The sequence below is a fragment of the Sus scrofa genome, chromosome 14 (genome assembly GCF_054392235.1).
Source record: "Sus scrofa isolate SSC_HxYL_T2T_F1_AM1 chromosome 14, Sscrofa_HxYL_maternal_Yorkshire_Landrace_v2.0, whole genome shotgun sequence".
Lineage (NCBI taxonomy): Eukaryota > Metazoa > Chordata > Mammalia > Artiodactyla > Suidae > Sus > Sus scrofa.
The window spans coordinates 134,028,097-134,046,823 of NC_139396.1; the positions used below are offsets into that span (position 1 = coordinate 134,028,097).

An 18,727-nucleotide genomic window follows, 5' to 3' on the forward strand; every position below is an offset into this window, starting at 1 on the left:
AAAATAAATAAAATAAAATGAACCTAACAGCTCTTGCCTCTATGACTAGTAATTTAGCCAATTGTAACTGAAATTAAACACAACCTGATGCACGTTACAGGAAGCAGCCAGACCACACCACATTCTGACAATAGGAATAATACAGCCCAGGAACAGGAAGTAAGAATATCTTGCATGGGATGGCCTGAAATGGGGGTAGCTAGAGAGAAGACAGTTGATTTACAGAGAGAGAGTAAGGAACTAAGACAGACTACAGTGCCGCCTAATCACTGTCCTCACTCCCTTCAACTTATGTTTTGAGTTAGTACCTCCTGGTTGCTGCTAGGTTTCATCATGGAGTCAATCTGGTACAACCATGAACATTAAGCCCTACAAATGTACAGCACAGGGAACTACACTTGATATTGTCTAGTAACCTATAAGGGGAAAGAATCTGAAAAAAGAATAGATGTGTGTGTGTATACACATGTAGACACACACAGTTATATATACCAGTTTATAGTCTATATATCAGCTATATATAACCAAATCACTGTGCTTACACCTGAAACTAACATGACATTGTAAAATCAACTATACTTCAATCAAAAAAAAAATTAAGCCCTAAATTCTCATATGAATGAGGCAGAAAGCTCTCTATTTCAAAAAGATCCCATCCTCTAGGATCCTTCAACTTCTCAGTTTATATTTCACCTAGTCTGTGAAGGTCTTCCTCACTTTACTTTTTCACAAAGAATGTTCTGTGGAAAGTTCACAGATGCCTAACAAAACAAAAAAAGAGATCTATATTTTAAAAAAAGGTAACATTTGGAGCTGGATGGTGGTGACGGTTGCACAAAATGTGAATGTACCTAATGCCACAGAACTATGAACCTAAAAATGGTTAAAAAGGCAAATATCATGCAGATTCTTACCACAATTTTAAAAAAATCAGAAAATAGTTTCTTTATTTACTATAGGACTTTGCAGAGCTTTTAATATGTGCTAATATGGGTTAGGACTCTCCAAATGAAGAAATATTATATACAGCATTTATACAATGTTGATGACCCCTGTATCCTTCTTTCAAAGCGTTTCACAAGATTTGTTTTTCCAAATGCATTTTAATAAGTGCCAACCTACTGCCTAGGAAGAGTTCTTTGGTTATTTTGCCATGCTTCCACATCACTTTACAAATACCTTCATCATCTTTATATCTATAAAGGTTATCACATTGTACTTAAAAAGTGTTTCTGTGTATACTTTTCCCACTAGACCTGAAATGTCCTTGAGGGCAGAAAATACTGTTTTGTCAATTCTGATACCATTAGCACCCAGCACAGTAATCAGCTGAATAAAACATCTCACATCCTTTTCTCTTTCTCATTGTGATTTAATAAGTATAGGATGTATTAGGATGTGTTAGGATGTGGCTTCCACCAAAACACAAGGATGCTGAAAGCTGTAAATGCAAAGCTGTAAATGAGAAAGTAATGATGCTGCTTCCAAGTCTTACGATAGAGTATTTCTTCTCTTCTCACTACAAGTCCAGTTATCAAATGTGCCAGTTCTGAGGAAGGGCCACTACACACATTTGGGAAATTCCTGAGAAAGCTCTAAGATTCTAGAGGAACCCAAATCTATTTAAAAAGTGATAAATTCCATAGAGACAGAAAGTAGAATGGTGCTTGCCAGGGGCTGAGGGGAGGAGAAAATATAAGGTTATTGTTTAAAGGGTACAAAGTTTCAATTTAGGAAGATAAAAAGTTCTGGAAATAAATGGTGATGACTGTTGCACAACAATGTAAACAATGCCACTGAACTGTACACTTAAAAATGGTTTAAATGGTAAATGTTATGTTCTATATACTTTACCACAATTTGTTAAAAGACTGATGTATTCATCCATCCTCCACTAGAGACTAAGCAAAACACTCACACAAAGCATGCTAACATGCATACGTTTTTTCCTTATGTCCAAGGCTGATGTGCAGGTTTGGATAACAAAGCCACAGGCAACATTCTGTTGGAAGTACTTGGCTCCTCTTTACTCTCTGAGTATCCTATGGTGAAAATTATTCCATTTACTACTTGTCTGGCTGTCAAAGTATTTAATGACCTAGTCCTTCAGCCTCCTTTCTCTCTCACTCCAAAACTCCCTCCTATGCTCTATCTAGAAACCTGCTTCACAAAATTTCCCCAGTTATAAGAGTTACATTTGTCACTTTAACTGCCATACAAACAAGCCTAGTCCTTCCAGGTAGACCCCCATCTACCCTACCTCCCACCCTATACTGTATGCTCTCTCTCACACCCATATTCTTTAAGACAGCACATCATGATTTCTCCTCTTGAACCTACTTCTTAATTCACAGCCCAAAGTACACCGTTTCTGTAACATCTTAACTGTTTATCCTGTTCTATGTTCTCTTAACTGTTTATCCTGTTCTATATGTTCTCCCACACAGAACAAAAAATCTTTGAGATCACTACTTTTACCTTGACCTTCCCTTTTTGAATATCAATTAATGATGATGAATATGAAGACAAAGCAACAACACAGCAGCAGTAGGAGCTAACATGTGAGCTTACCATGGGCCAGGTATTCTATTTAACTTTATATACATTATTATCTTATTTAACTTTTGGAGTTCCCGTAGTGGCACAGCGGAAACAAATCCGAATAGGAACCATGAGGTTGCGGGTTCGATCCCTGGCCTCGCTCAGTGGATTAAGGATCCAGCATTGCCGTGAGCTGTGGTGTAGCTTGCAGAGGCAACTCAGATCCCACATTGCTGTGGCTCTGACTTAGGCCGGCAGTAACAGCTCTGATTAGACCCCTAGCCTGAGAACCTCCATATGCCATGGGTGCAGCCCTAAAAAGACAAAAAACAAAACAAAAAACAAACAAAAAAACCCTTTCAAACAGACCCATGATGTCTAATACATTATTATAACCATTTGGTGACAAAAAAAAAGCTATACTGCAGGGATTATTATTCCCAAGTCTACACATCTGTCGTAGTCCTTCAGGAGAGTCTATCAAAATCCTTCAGGAGAGCACAGACCCCCTTAAATGTCAATGCATAAGGTTGTGTGGATGTGCATCTGTGCATCCAGCTAAGGAAAGGTTTCATAGCTTTTATCGGTATATCAAAAGGTTAGCTCAAAAATGATTATTAGCTGCTGGTTAAACATTTTCAATGAAATCAAACTACAATTCCCAAGACTGATGTTAGCTGTCTTCCACCAGTTACAGCACCTCATCCCCAATCTATCTCCTTCCCTCGCGAAGCCATGATCATTTTCACCAGCTGATCCTCATAGGGTTCCCTACCCTGGAAAGCATCCCAATTCCAAAGCCTACCCAATGCGCCCCAAAACTTAACTGTGGACCCACCATGACACCACCCTTGTCTACTCCAGACCCTACTGACGCCACATGTTCTCCAAACACATACACGAACACACACATTCCAATAGGCAGCCCCTTCTTCCGCCCCATCTTCTTACCCTGTTGTGCCCACAATACACACCCTGATTGAGGTGTGTCTGCCTCACACACTCTACCTCTACATTCAGAGGGACACATACCCCCGTCACACTCAGAAAACTCTTTGTCAGATCTTGACAATCATAACAAAAGTTCCCCCAATAGCTCCTTCTCACACACACTGACCAAGACCTCAGACACAACCTCAAACTCAGTCACCGGATTCACAAACGCAATCTCTCCTCGCCCTCAAATCCTTTCTCTCCCTCTCCCTCTCTCTCACCCACACACACACAGGCTCAGTGGCCAACAATACTGCCCCAGGTATCAGCGGCAACCTCACATATTGACAGTCACCGTGTTCCACAGGCGCTCTGACAAACACCCACAGCCGCTCCCCCGCGAGCACCGCCTCACCCGATGTTGATACAAGCAGACGTTCCCGAAGCCGCCAGTGCCCAGCCGCTCCCGCATCTCCCAGGGCCCGCCCGCGCCCGGCCGCAGCCCCGGGGGCCGCTCCATGGGGCGGGAGGGCAAGCGGCCTTCGGTTCCGCCACAGTTCCAAGGCCGGTTCCGGGCAGCCGCGGATCGCGCGTCTTTCCTCTCGCGAGAGGCCTGCGTCACTTCCGTTAACTGCTGCCGGAAAAGCCCCGCCCCAAGTCCTCTGGGGACTGTTGGGACGCTGCCGGCGAAATGAGAGAGGAGTGCTTTCTACCCGCTGTAAATTCCCTGGACGTTTTTCTGGCGAGGGAACTCAGTTGTCTTTACAGTGTTCAAGAATATAAGACCTCTCCAAACCCTAGATTCCTTTTAAATCACTTTCCAAACCAGTCTCTCCCATATTCATCTTTCTAAACTTCCCATCGTCTCCACCCCTATTTACACTTAACCTCTCTTCAGACCTCTGCCATCTGCCCTCCAGCGTCAGCACCCGCTGAGCTGGCACTGGCAAAGCTACCAAGGATTTAAATATTGTGAAATCTGAAGAACTAGAAAGAATCCTGCACTAACAGGCCCACTGATGCACCAGGCTTCAGAGTTCTCCCCCCGCCCCCCACCTCCCAAAATGATTAATCATCTTCCTTCGACAGTCAGGCTCAGCTCTTCTTTTGCTTGACTTCCTATACATCGGTTCCAGGATCTCGCTTGTAACCCCAAACTCAAGGATGTGACACTGTTCTAGAGTAAAGAATGCTCCTCCTGACTTCGGAAGCTTTTCCCCAAATGCCTCACGGAGCTTGCTGTCAGGCACAGCTCCAGTTATGGGTTTGCCAGCAGGGTTGTTCCTCACTGTGGGGATTGTTTCTGATGCGCCAGGCGGGGATGCAGAGGCAAGCTTGGGGATGCTGTTAGTGCAACAAGAAGCGCTTCCAAATGGTAGGTGGCCTTAGAATAGCGGAACCATCTCGTTTTCGCTTTAAGTCTGTTCTAAGCTTCATGGAACTTACCAAGCTCAATTACTTCAAGTATAACATCAGCATGGAATCAAATTCTCTGAAAAAATATGTCAGCTGTGTTAAGCAGTCATTTGATCCTCCTGAGATTATGTGCACCTGAATCATCATTTGTGTACCCCGGTCTATGACTACTTAGAATTCCAGCTAACAATTGTGACACATGACTGTGCAGCAACAGACATAGCATGTTGAGACTTACAAAGGTGGATGCAGCATGTGCACCACAGCACTGCTGCCGGGTGCTTTGAAAGCTCTGGCTGGGCTTTGACAGCATATGTCCACTATCCCCAGAATCCCTAACTACTGCAAACAGAATGTTGAAATCTGTATGATACAAACCATGTTGTACTATAGGTCATAAGTAATCTGTGTGTGTTGTAGTTTCCCACATGTGCTAGGTAGCCATGGAACTGGAGCATCAGACTTGGAGGTGGCAAATAGTTCCTCCAAGAGCATGTCCCTTACAGCTAGAGGACTACACATGTGATTGTGGCAGATTATTCTAATAGCACAAAACCCTTATTTGCTAGGTGTATAGTGGAGTGTATCTGATTTCCAGAGGTGGGGCCAAAATCTCATAATTCTCACTTGGAAGAGCTAGGAAGGAATGCAGAGGACCTGAAGACACTGAAGTGGCCATCTTTGCAGGAAATGGCTTGTTTCCCATAGTTTACTTTTTGAGGCTTCTTCTGAATTGAAAAAAAGATAAAAAAAAAAAAATCCTGGCTGACTGACTTCAAGCTCCACAATCTTCAGGTCTGTCAGTTTGTCTTGTGTAAAATGTAGGTAATAAGGAGTTCCCTGGTGGCTCAAAGGTTTAGGAACGAGTGGCATTACTGCTGCAGCGCATATTTCTGCTGTGGCACGGTTGGTTTGATCCCTAGAATTTCCACATGCCATGGGTGCAACCAAGACAAAAAAGAAATAAATGAAATGGAGGTAATAATACCTAGCTCATATTTTATGAAGATTAAGTAAAACAATGTCTGGGCCATAAGTGCCCAATATTTAGGAGCAATTATTTTTCTTTTTTTGCTTTTCAGGGCCACACCTGCGGCATATGGAAGTTCCCAGGCTAGGGGTCAAATCGGAGCTACAGCTGCCAGTCTACACCACAGCCACAGCAACGCCAGATCCAAGCTGCCTCTGTGACCTACACCAAGCTCATGGCAACACCGGATCCCTAACCCACTGAACAAAGCCAGGGATCAAACCCACATCCTCATGGATACTAGTCAGATTCGTTTCTGCTGTGCCATGACAGAAACTCCTGGACCAATTATTTTTCTTTTGGTTTCTAAGATACAGCATTCTCTTGTGATCTCTCTCTGCTCCTTCTCCATGTACTTGTTGGATCACTCTATTTCCAAGCACTTCCTAAATACTGATTATTACTCAGGTTCGGACTATATTCATCCTATTTTTTTTAATTTAATTTTTTTTTTTACCGCATCCATGGCATCCAGGGATCAAAGCTGTACCACAGCAGTGACAACACCAGATCCTTAACCCACTGAGCCATGAAGAAACCCCATCATTTTTGTCCATTCTCATAATTTCACCCATGGCCTATATCCTGATGATTCCCAAAACCCTATCACCAATCCAGACCTCCATGAATTTCTAACTATCAAATGATAACTAAAACTCACTATCTAAAGCAGACCTGGTCTCCTTTTTAAAAATATTCCTCTTTTCTTCCCAATTAGACTATAAATTCTAGGACAAAAGGGATCATGCTGGGACATGGCGATACTCCTAGAGTCTGGAAAAAGGCCTAGCACAAGAGTTAAGTATGAATGAGCTTTTTTTTATATCAAAAGATGAATACTATGAGGGCAAAATGGCAAAGGCCTTGGGTCCCTTCTCTATCCTGCGCAGCGAGAAGCCACCTGTGAAAGCCTGGGATAACAGTGGGGCCTAAAGCCCTGGCCCCTCTGATTATAAACACACACTACTTCATTTTGGTTATAGAATCATGCACACAAGACACTTCCCAACCATGAAAAAGCATTTGGATTTTATACGATAGTTTAAATATTTTTGAAAATGTTGATAAACACAATCCCTGTATTTGGAGGTGAATGACACACATTCTTTTAACATAAGATCTTCATTCTAGAATGTGACTTCTTCCAAAAAAGATTCAATCTTAGGCCTCTTGCTGCAGGCAGGTTCCATGGGAATACACAAAAAAGAGGCAGGGAAACAGTCCCCATGGGAGACTGTAGTTTCTTAAAAACAGGTTGCTGGAGTTCCCACTATAGCTCAGCAGAAACAAACCTGAATAATATCCATGAGGACGCAGGTTCAATCCCTGGCCCTGCTAAGCAGGTTAAAGGATCCAGCATTGCCATGAACTGTGGTGTAGGTCGCAGACACAGCTTGGATCCCAACTTGCTGTGGCTGTGGTGTAGGCTGGCAGCTGTAGCTCCAATCTGACACCTAGTCTGGGAACTTCTATAAGCCACAAGTGTAGCCCTAAAAAGAAAAAAAAAAAAAAAAAAAAAAAAAAACCCAAAAAACAAACAAAAGCAAGTTTCGGAGTTCCTGTTGTGGTGCAGCGGAAACATGAGGTTGTGGACTCAATCCCTGGCCTCACTCAGTGGGTTAAGGATCTGGCATTGCTGTGAGCTGTGGTGTACGTCACAGATGTGGCTTGGATCTGATGTTGCTGTGGCTGTGGCGTATGCTGGCAACTGTAGCTCCAATTGAACCCCTAGCCTGGGACCCTCCATATGCCACAGGTGCGGCCCTAAAAAGCAAAAAAAACAAAACAAAACAAAGCAGGTTGCTATTACTTCCTGTGAAGTTCATAAAGTGCTTTTCTCTTTGCTCAGTCATCCAGAGTGAAATCAAAAGGCTCAAAGTCTTTCCGGAAGCGGCGAGCCAGGGTCTCTTCCTCTTCCTTGCTGATCTGACACTGCCTCCAGTCAGACTTGTCAGGAATATTAAGGATGGCTTCACTGGCCAGGACCTCTCTGCAGAAACAGCATAAAGTAGTCAAAACAGACAGTATCAGCCCCAAACCCACTCCTCCTTCCATTCCTTTCCAGTCAGAGAGCTCTGCTCAGCATCACCCAAAGAAAGTATGCAAATTCCTCTAATTCTTTTTTTTTTTTAACCTCATATATAGGCTTTATTTTTTAATTTAATTTTTTATTACTCAAATGAATTTATCACATCTGTAGTTGTACAATGATCATCACAATCCAATTTCACAGCAAATTCCTCTAATTCTGCTCATACCATTTTCTCTGTCCAGAGTGCCATCTCTGCCATCCTACCTATCAAAATCACACCTGTTTTAAGTGACTAGGTCAGGTCTAAGCTCTTCTTTAACCCCTCAAATCCCATTTACTTCTCTGAACAACTTGGAGCTACATTACTGGTACCCAGAGAAGCAACATGGCACAGTAGTAAGAGGTTAGGCCCTGGTATCAGAAAGATCAAAGAATGGATTCCATTTCTGCCACTTCCTGTCTGTGATTTGAATAGATTACTCAATCTCTGTATCTTGATTTCCTCATCTATAAAATGCAAAATAAGGATTTTCTGATGTATGGAGATAACACAAAGCATCAAACTAGCTGTGATTACATCCTGCCTTAAACTCGAGTTCTGTCTTCTCACTTAGACTGTGAGTATGCTGAGGGGATAGCGAAAAGTCAGGCACCAAGTCTCATACCTCACTCTGACTTTCTGCCCTGCCTTCTCATACATACAGGCCAACAAAGGGACAACAGCACAGGCTCAATGTCAACAAAACAAATGCATACACAAGCTACCTTCTAAATGCCACTACTTGAGTTCCTATTGTGGCTCAGCAGGGTAAGAACCTGACTAGTATCTATGCGGACTCAGGTTCAATCCCTGGCCTTGCTCAGTGGGTTATGGATCCAGCATTGCCGTGAGCTGTGGTGTAGGTCGCAGATGTGACTTAGATCTGGCACTGCTGTGGCTGTGGCGTAGGCTGGTGGCTATAGCTCTGATTCGACCCCTAGCCTGGGAACTTCCATATGCTGTGGGTGTGGCCCTAAAATAAATAAATAAATGCCACTACTTTATACTTTTACTTATTTTGATATATTAGAAATAACTCTACTTGTACATTTGTATGGTTCATCTCCCACTCTGAAAAACAGGCTGAAAACAAATCATATGAATCATCTAAAAGTCAAAGGACCCGTGCTCAAGTTCTAGTTCTCTGGGCAGACCGCAGTCTACTTCTTCATCTGTAAAATGAAAACAGAACCATCTTTCTTGTACAGCAGGGAAAAAAAGATGTCTTTTCAAGCATTTCGTAAACTATAAAATGCTATGTAACGGTAAGTTACTACTTTGAAAAACACTCAATGTTGAAAATATAACCAACTATCAAGAGCCCAAAATCATTCAGAGAATCTCTCTTTTGTGAGCTTATGTGCCTGTCTCATCAGTGTCCAAACCTGTGTCTGTTGGTGAAACAACAACACAAAGATGTCAGATGTTTGAAACTCCTGACACACTTATTATTCTCATTTATTATCTTTTTGTAAAATTTACTGAACTTATTCAATGGAGGCAAACTCTTGGAAGCTTTCCAAATTGGTCCAAAAGGGGTTCAAGGTTGCCTCAAAGCTCGGCTCTTAACTAGGGGGAAAAAACTGCTGCAAATCACAAATACCAGCATCAAATAATCTGTTCTGCGTATTTTTGACTCCCCCCCCCATATTCTCTCTCTCTTCTTGCCAGGAAATTTCTGCGTTCAGTCTTCACCTAATTTATACCACTCCCTGAACAGTTCTGCAGTCATGTTCTGCATGACATGAGGAGGAGAAATGAAGCCTCACCCAGACCTTTAGGACATCACAGAGTAATGAGGCTAAGACCTCACATTTTGGGGTCTAACAGGCCGGGTCATTGTGTGACCACAGACAAGCACCTAACCACTCTAGAGCCAGGCTGTCCACTATCGAAGCCTGACATTTAAATTTAATCCTAATTAATAAATTAAAAATTGAGTTCCTTGGTCACACTAGCCACATTTCAAGGGCTCAGTAGTCACTAGTGCTGTGGCTCATGATTACTGTAAAGGACAGTGTAGATCATTGTGGAAAGTTTTATTGGGCACTCCTCCAGAGCCTCGTTCTCCCCCTAATGGTAAACTGGATGACAGTACCTACCTTACAGAGATGGGCCGATTAAAGGAGGCAATGCATGGAAAGTTCCTGGCACAGTGCCTGACACAGAGCATGCATTCAATTAATGGTAGCATTTTCCTCCCTCAGGCTAGAATGCCGACACTGCAAGCATTTATCCTCTAAATCTATCTCTCAGGCTTAATTAACTTCCACTCTTTCATGACACCTTCCATAAGAAGAAATGGGCTCTCACTTCTCTGAATTTCTAAAGTACACTGTTCCTCAAAACTTTGTTATGGTACTTTCCACATTCTACATTTCGTTACTGTCTTAAATGTAAATATCTGATTTGCCCTGAGATTACTGGTTCCTTAGGGCAAGGACTATTTTTTGTGTGGCCTTTTTTTCTTTCTTTTTTTTCTTTTTTTTTGGGGGGGGGGGGTGGGTCTTTTTGCCTTTTCTAGGGCTGCTCCCACAGCATATGGAGGTTCCCAGGCTAGGGGTCTAATTGGAGCTGTAGCCGCCAGCCTATACCACAGCCACAGCAACACGGGATCCGAGCTGCGTCTGTGACCTACACCATAGCTCCCTGCAACACCGGATCCTTAACCCACTGAGCAAGGCCAGGGACCAAACCCGCAACCTCATGGTTCCTAGTCGGATTCGTTAACCACTGAGCCATCACGGGAACTTTTGTTTGGCTTTTTGTTCAACTGGCCATGTAGCCCACTACTTTGTTCAGAGTAGGTCTAATGAAAATACATTTAAAATAAGAAAAAAATACAAACCTTCCAAATTGCAAAGGAAAATTCTTTTTAATTCTGTGGAAAAGTTTCTCTCCTGTGTCAAGTTCAACATAAAAATATGCTGCTCCTGGCTGTGCAATCTAAAGTAAAGAGAGTCATATGAGGACATGCAATAGTGCTTTAAAAACCAAAAGTCCTAGCTCATCTCTTGAAAACTTTAATTTGGCCAAGAATTCAGTTTAGAAGCACAAAAAAAAAAAAAAAAAAGGAGGTGAGCAATATAGATCTCAAGCCACCTAGTGGAACTAGATTTTAAAAAGACAAACTGGCAGATACTACAAAGATCCTTCCAGTGGCACCCACCTTTCTAAATTCCTGCCTTAGGAAATTTCCAAGTTCTTGCCCTTCCCAAGAAAGCATTAAGGCATTGCTGTAATACCATCTTCATCTCCAGTCTAATCAATACCCCTCTAGTACCAAATTGTGCTTCTAAGGCTCAGCATATTAGAAACCAGGTCTTTACTTCTCCTGGAATATCATCTTCCCCTCCTGTTTTACCTGCTTGATATCAGAGTGCTCTGGGATTTCCAACAGCTCTATCTGCTGCTCCTGTGCCTGAGTAATGAAGGCATCTTTAATGTCATCAGTAGCGCAGCGGCTAAGTGGCACAGGAATGACCTGGAGAGGGGAGTGAGATGAAGAGGGGAAGACAGAAGAAATTCTTCACACAGGTCCCAGAGAGGTCAGGCCTCCTGCACAGTCCCTGAGAAGTAGCAAATCCATCACAGGGGTGGAGAAGCACCCCTCAGCAGAGATTCTCCTCAGGTCAGACAGGTCTATGTCAGCCTGTCTGTAAGGACTTAAACTTATGAGATAGCTTGCCACATGTGGGAGCCCATCTCGGTTGCAGGAAAGGCTAGAAAGATCTCTTTGTCATCAAGCCCTTGCCAGCTCCTGTATAATATATGTGGCAGAGTCAGGCCCATTTGAAAACTTAGCAAATGTGCCAGAAAGAAAACCACCACAACCAAATTATCCATAACAGTCTCTGTATTTCTGAGCTGCTAGCCCCATGCAGGATTTGAGTATTTTCTACTTCCAAGCTTTCACTTATGAGCTTCACACAAAATACCCACTTTCCTCCAAACCCTATCTATTAAGGCCCACGTCTTTTTTGGAACCTTCCTCAACTACCCATTCCTTTTCTCAAAAAGGCACTTACTATCTGTGCTGTTCACCTGTACTGACCATGCACTTCCCTGTGAAATCCCTGGAGATTATCACCAGAAACTCTTTAACCTTCTAAATGAATACTATTTAACTATTATATGAAAATTCATATTAAATTTTCTTTTTGTCTTTTTGTCTTTATAGGGCCGCACCCACGGCATATGGAGGTTCCCAGGCTAGGGGTCTAATTGGAGCTGCTGCCGCCGGCCTACGCTACAGCCACAGCAACTTGGGATCCTCAACCCGCCAAGCAAGGCCAGGGATCAAACCCGCAATCTCATGGTTCCTAGTCGGATTCGTTAACCACTGAGCCACAATGGGAACTCCATATTAAATATTTTAAATTTAAATCAACTATTTAAATACTTAATCATATATTAGAATTAAATATTTAAGTATAAATTAAGTATCAAAATTAGCACTATTTGTTGATGGGCAGTTGGGTTCCTTCGGTGTCTTGGCTACAGTAAACAGTGCTGCTATGCACACTGGCATGCATGTATCTTTTCAAATTAGAGTTTTCTGTCTTTTCTGGATATATACACAGCAGTAGGATTGCTGGATCAGCGATAGATCTATTATTAGTTGTTTTTAGAGCCTCCATACTGTTTTCCACAGTGCCTGCACCAATTTGCATTATAACTCAAGTGCCCATCAACAAACAATTGGCTTAATGATGGAATATTACCCATAAAAAAGAATGAACTATTGCAATTTGCAGCAACATAGATGAAACTAAAGAATACTACTCAGTTTAAGTCAAAGACAAATAATTGTTATCACTTATATGTGGAACCTAAAAAAAATAATAATACAAATGACCCTATATACAAAATAGAAACAGGCTCACAGACATAGAAAACTTATGGTTACCAAAGGGGAAAAGAAGCGGGCAAAGGATAAATTAGGAGTATGTGGGATTAAAAGATATAAAATACTATACATAAAATTGATAAGCCACAAGAATTACTGTACAGCACAGGGAATTACATTCAGTATATTTTAATAACCTTTAATAGAAAACAACCTAAAATAAATATATATAACTGAACCACTTTGCTGGACAACTGAAACTAACACAATATTGTAAATCAACTATACTTAATAAAAAAAATTTAACATTATTTAAATAATTATCAATATCCAGGTCCCCATACAGCCCTTCCAAGTTCTTGGACAGAGATCACCTACCTGCAGCTGGAGGTGATGGCTCTTATAATTTCTCTCAAATAGAACACACCGTTTGCCTCGACTCTTGAAGAACCGTCTCAGTGTAGCCTTATACTTCTCCACCTCTTCCACCACCTCTGCTGAAAGCTCCACCACTGACTGGTAGTGTCCAATGGGCAGAATGAGGACATGGTCATCAGACAGGCCTCCTTTGGCCAGGGCAAGGTAGCACTGAAGATGAAGCACAAGCAAATGAGCTATCACTGCTGCATGCGTAATTCTTCCGGGAGAAAAGCCTCTATAAATGAGTGAACCCGAGGGTGTGGAAAAAGTGCTCAAGAGGCTATCAGTAGAAGTTCTTCACTTTCCTAGGCTCATGAAAAAGGCTAAGATGACATTATTAGCATTCTGTGTCCATAGAGCCTTAAGCTGCTGACTAACCTCTACAAAGTGAAAGCAAATATGTAACCTAATGGGGTGGAAGGAAGAAGAAACTTCAAACTCAGGGACATCCAAAAACTCCCTATATTTCCCAACAATGGATATGGAGAGCTAAACAGCAACTAAAATATTTCTGTCAAAACCCAAACTTGTGAGAGTGATCTGCCACTGAGACATTGTTTGAAGAGAAGACAATGAGTGAGTAGAGAAAGGGCCAGTGAATATCAGTGCACATAAGTGAAGGTGTTTGAGAGAGGTTTAGAAAAACAATTGAAAGTACACTTTTGATGTGGTTCAAAATGAAGGTTAAAGGAAGGAGTCATTTATTTTTCATCTACACTGAGAAAGCCCAATAGAATGACAGGATAGGTATCAGAAACAAACTAAAGCATGCTCATCCTTGATCTCGTTGGCAGAGGACTGAATGTATCTACAGAGTTAATATTTCAGATGACTTAAGTTCAATGAAATCTCATAAGTACCAAAATATTTGAAAATTTTTTGTAAAACCATTTTTTTGTAAAACCATTGTGATTAAAAGATTACTCACTCTAGAAGTCTGTTTTCTAGCCTTTCTTTCATCTCAGGGGGGTCACTGCCATAAACAGCAGTTTTTATATTGTGATATGCACGGAAGCTACTACTCAAGCTTTCTAGCCTGGACTAAATAGCACCCCTCAAGGAAGTACTTTCCAGTTCTTATGAATAGTTTCACATTTGCCCAACCTCCTCCCTCCCTTTCAAACTCTTACTCTCTAACTTGCTCTACACTTGAATTATCTCTAAATTTTTTTTTTTTTTTTTTTTTTTTTTTTTTTTTAAGGGCTGCACCTCCAGCATACGAAGTTCCCAGGCTAGGGGTCGATTCGGAGCTGTGGCTGCTAGCCTACACCACAGCCATAGCAACAAGAGATCCAAGCTGCATCTGTGACCTATGTCATAGCTCCCAGCAACGCCGGTGAGTGAGGCTAGGGAATGAACCCACATCCTCATGGATACTAGCGGGGTTGGTAACCCGCTGAGCGACAATGGGAACTCTCCAATTACCTCTAATTTTATCTCAAATGTATAAGTAGGACCTGAATGAATATTTCTCCCATAGTAAAAGGAATGGGTTTTGCAGTAGTTATTCTCTTTTTTTTTTTTTTTTTTTTTTTTTGTCTTTTTGCCTTTTCTAGGGCCGCTTCCTGCAGCACATAGAGGTTCCCAGGCTAGGGGTCTAATTGAACCTGTAGCCGCCGGCCTACACCAGAGCCACAGCAACGCCAGATCCGAGCCGCATCTACAACCTACACCACAGCTCACGGCAACGCCAGATCCCTAACCTACTGAGCAAGGCCAGGGACCAAACCCACAACCTCACGGTTCCTAATCGGATTCGTTAACCACTGCGCCACAGTGGGAACTCCTGCAGTAGTTATTCTAGACTCTTAGCAGCCTGCCCCTACTTTTACCAGTTTATGGCCATAGGCTATCAACACAGTTCTTACGTATATCCCTTGAGGAAGACATGGCAAAGCAAGGGGGAAAAAGTGATGAAGGGAGATCTAAAGGAAAAACTATAGAGAGGGGACTCCAAACCCTTTGCCAGACACCCGCAGGTCACCAGAGGTTCCCTAGAGGTTTCTACCAACAAAGGACAGTGCGGATAAGGATAAACTTGATTATTAGGTAAGCTCTAGGCTAAAATCATGTGACCTCTTATTTGGAGTGTTGGGCTGGGCCACAGTCAAAATCTGAGATGCTTTTTGTCCCTCTAGCTTCAGACCAACAAGACAAACAAACAGGCTTCCTGATTATCCTCTAGGCTCATACCCTGAGCCAGATACCCTGGGCAATAGGAACGCAAATGGAAAGGAAATGTCATCTCTCCAGGAGGCCCAGACCAGCATGGAGCTAAGTCACCCAATCCAAATTCCCCTACATGGAATTTTGAACCAACTGAAACTTCCAAAACAGATGGTAGTCTGAAGCCCATCTTACTACACAAGCTGTATGGGAGAGAAAGATGGCATAAACTAATTAAAGGAAGAAAGCAAGGTCCAAGAGAGATAATCCAAAAAGGGCATTCCTGTGAAAAAAACAGAGCTTTTCTTCCTTTGTATTTGGCTTAGTTTTTTTTTTTTTTTTTTTTTTTTTTGCTTTTTAGGCCCACACCCACAGCATATGGAGGTTCCCAGGCTAGGGGTCCAATTGGAGCTACAGCTGCTAGACTGCACCACAGCCACCTACACCACATGCAGGATCGGAGTCACATCTGCAACCTACACCATAGCTGACAGCAATGCCGGATGCTTAACCCACAAAGCAAGGCCAGGGTATGAACCTGCATCCCCATGGATCCTAGTCGGGTTCATTAACCACTGAGCCACAAAGGGAACTCAAAACAGAGCTTTTCAAGTTTGCTTTTCTTCCCACTGAAGACTTCATCCACAACCGTGTCACAGACCTTGACCCCATTTATGCTCCCCCTAGAGACAGGAGTGTGCCAGTAAAAACGACATAAAAATTAAAAGTAGATGACTGGGATTTTTCAGTCTGAAACAACAATGGCAGGGGAGCATATGGCGTAGAGTGTAAGATGACACTGAGGTTCCAGTTAGTCTATACAAGGCCACAGGAAGGGCCCTCAGATTGTCGGGATAAGTTGAGGAAAAGGTCATTCTCAGAAATCAAAATTAAAATAAATTAATGAAAAACAAATGAATGTATCTGTCTGCAGAAGCATCATATACTAAAAAATGATCTGGGAGTTCCTATGTGGCTCAGCAAGTTAAGAACCAAATATGGTGTCCATGAGGACACAGGTTGAATCCCTGACCTCATTTAGTGGGTTAAGGATCGCAAGCTGCAGGTATAGTCACAGATGTGACTGAGATCCCACGTGGCTGTAGCTGCAGCTCTGATTTGACCCCTCACCCAGGAATTTCCATATGGGACAGGTGTGGCCCTAAAAAGAAAAAATAAATAAATAAATAAAAATTTAAAAATGATCTATAAATATTTCCCTCAGAAACCTTAGGAAATAACCAATTCTAGTCAGGAGTGAATAGAGTGCAAATGTAACACTAAAAATTAAGTTTTTTTCATTCTAAGTGAATGAAAAAGAAGGATAATGGTCTATGTGGATCCCAGAAGAATGAGAGTCAAAAACTAGGATTATTTAATACCTAATAAAGCCCTTCCCAAGGAAAAATATCTGGGGAAATCTGAAAAAAAGTGACTTTACTAAGAGACACACATAGTTCATCAGAATTTCCATAACTTGAAAAAATCACCTTCAAGATCATCCAGTTCTCATCACTCAGACAGGAAATCAACAAGGAAACACAGACCCTAAAAGAAACATTAGACCAGATGGACTTAATAGATATTTACAGGACATTCCATTCAAAAGCAGCAGAATACACATTCTTTTCAAGTGCACATGGAACATTCTCTAGGATTGGCCACAAATCAAGCCTCGGTAACTTTAAGAAAATTGAAATCGTATCAAGCATCTTTTCCAACCAGAACACTATACGACTGGAAATCAACAAGAAAAAAACTACAAAAAACACAAACATGTGGAGACTAAACAACATGCTACTGAACAACCAATGGATCACTGAAGAAATCAAAGAGGAAATTAAAAAACACCTAAAAGCAAATGACAACAAAGATACAATACTCCAAAACCTATGGGATGCAGCAAAAGCAGTTCTACGAGGGAAATTTATAGCAATACCAGCCTACATCATGAAACAAGAAAAGGCTCAAATAAACAACCTAACTTTACATCTAAAGCAGCTAAAGAACAGACAAGATTTAAAGTTAGCAGAAGGAAAGAAATAACAAAGATCAGAGCAGAAATCAATGAAATAGATACGAAAAAAAACCATAGAAAAGATCAGCAAAACTAAAAGCTGGTTCTTTGAAAAGATCAACAAAATTGATAAAGCCTTAGCCAGACTTATCAAGAAAAAAAGAGAGGCCTCAAAACAATAAAATTAGAAATGAAAAAGGAGAAGTAACAATGGACATCACAGAAATACAAAGGATCATAAGAGACTACTATATGCAACTATATTCCAATAAAATGGACAACCTAGAAGAAACGGACAAATTCTTACAAAAGTACCATCTTCCAAGACTAAACCAAGATGAAATAGAAAAGATGAATGGACCAATCACAAGTACTGAAGTTGAAACTATAATTAAAAAACTTCTAACAAGGGAGTTCCTGTCGCGGCTCAGTGGTTAACACATCCAACTAGGAACCATGAGCTTGCGGGTTTGATCCCTGGCCTTGCTCGGTGGGTTAAGGATCTGGCATTTCCGTGAGGTGTGGTGTAGGCCGCAGATGCGGCCCGGATCCCGCGTTGCTGTGGCTTTGGTGTAGGTCGGTGGCTATGGCTCCAATTCGACCCCTAGCCTGGGAACCACCATATGCCGTGGAAGTCACCCTAGAAACGACATAAAGACAAAAAAAAAAAAAAAAAAAAAAAAAAGGAAAAAAAATATATAAATAAATAAATAAAAAACTTCCAGAAAACAAAAGTCCAAGACCAGATGGCTTCACAGGCGAATTCTATCAAACAGTTAGAGAAGAGCTAACACCTCTCCTTCTGAAAATATTCGAAAATACTGCAGAGGAAGTAACACTCCCAAACTCATTCCATGAGGCCACCATCACCCTGATACCAAAACCAGACAAAAACACCACAAAAAAAGAAAACTACAGGCCAATTTCACTGATGAACATCAATGCAAAAATCCTCAACAAAATACTAGCAAACCGCATCCAACAATACATTAAAAGAATTGTACATCATGATCAAGTGGGATTTACCCCAGGGATGCAAGAATTCTTAAATATCCACACATCAATCAGTGTGATACACCACATTAACAAACTGAAGAATAAAAATCATATGATCCTCTCAATAGACGCAGAAAAAGCCTTTGACAAAATCCAACACCCATTTCTTTTAAAAACCCTTCAGAAAGTGGGCATACAAGAGAATCTACCTCAACATAATAAAGGCCATATATGACAATCCCAGAGCTAACACCATTCTCAATGGTGAAAAGCTGAAAGAATTCCCG

General features: G+C 41.6%; 2 protein-coding genes and 1 non-coding gene across 16 annotated transcripts in view; all 3 read right to left on the reverse strand.

Moving 5' to 3' along the window:
- CHUK (component of inhibitor of nuclear factor kappa B kinase complex) overlaps nt 1–4,047 on the reverse strand; it is a 48,071-nt gene extending 44,024 nt beyond the window's left edge. For 6 of the 7 annotated variants that reach the window (XR_014825482.1, XR_014825481.1, XR_014825483.1 and 3 more), the window contains exon 1: nt 3,890–4,047. Coding sequence is in view for 2 of the 7 variants with exons in the window: in XM_084992539.1 (XP_084848665.1) it covers nt 3,890–3,994 (105 nt within the window). In the remaining 5 variants the exon portion in view is untranslated. 7 annotated transcript variants of the gene reach the window in all.
- A 2,880-nt stretch (nt 4,048–6,927) lies between these two features.
- CWF19L1 (CWF19 like cell cycle control factor 1) overlaps nt 6,928–18,727 on the reverse strand; it is a 33,129-nt gene continuing 21,329 nt past the window's right edge. For all 8 annotated transcript variants that reach the window (XM_084995153.1, XM_021072386.2, XM_084995156.1 and 5 more), the window contains 4 exons: nt 13,220–13,429; nt 11,357–11,476; nt 10,841–10,938; nt 6,928–7,910 (listed from right to left, as the gene is read on the reverse strand). In XM_084995153.1, the coding sequence (XP_084851279.1) occupies nt 7,766–7,910; nt 10,841–10,938; nt 11,357–11,476; nt 13,220–13,429 (573 nt within the window). In that variant the 3' untranslated portion in view covers nt 6,928–7,765. The remainder of the gene's footprint in view (nt 7,911–10,840; nt 10,939–11,356; nt 11,477–13,219; nt 13,430–18,727) is intronic.
- On the reverse strand, nt 11,682–11,827 carry LOC146397022 (small nucleolar RNA SNORA12). The gene has a single exon (XR_014828614.1). It is a non-coding gene; the product is annotated as a small nucleolar RNA SNORA12 (small nucleolar RNA).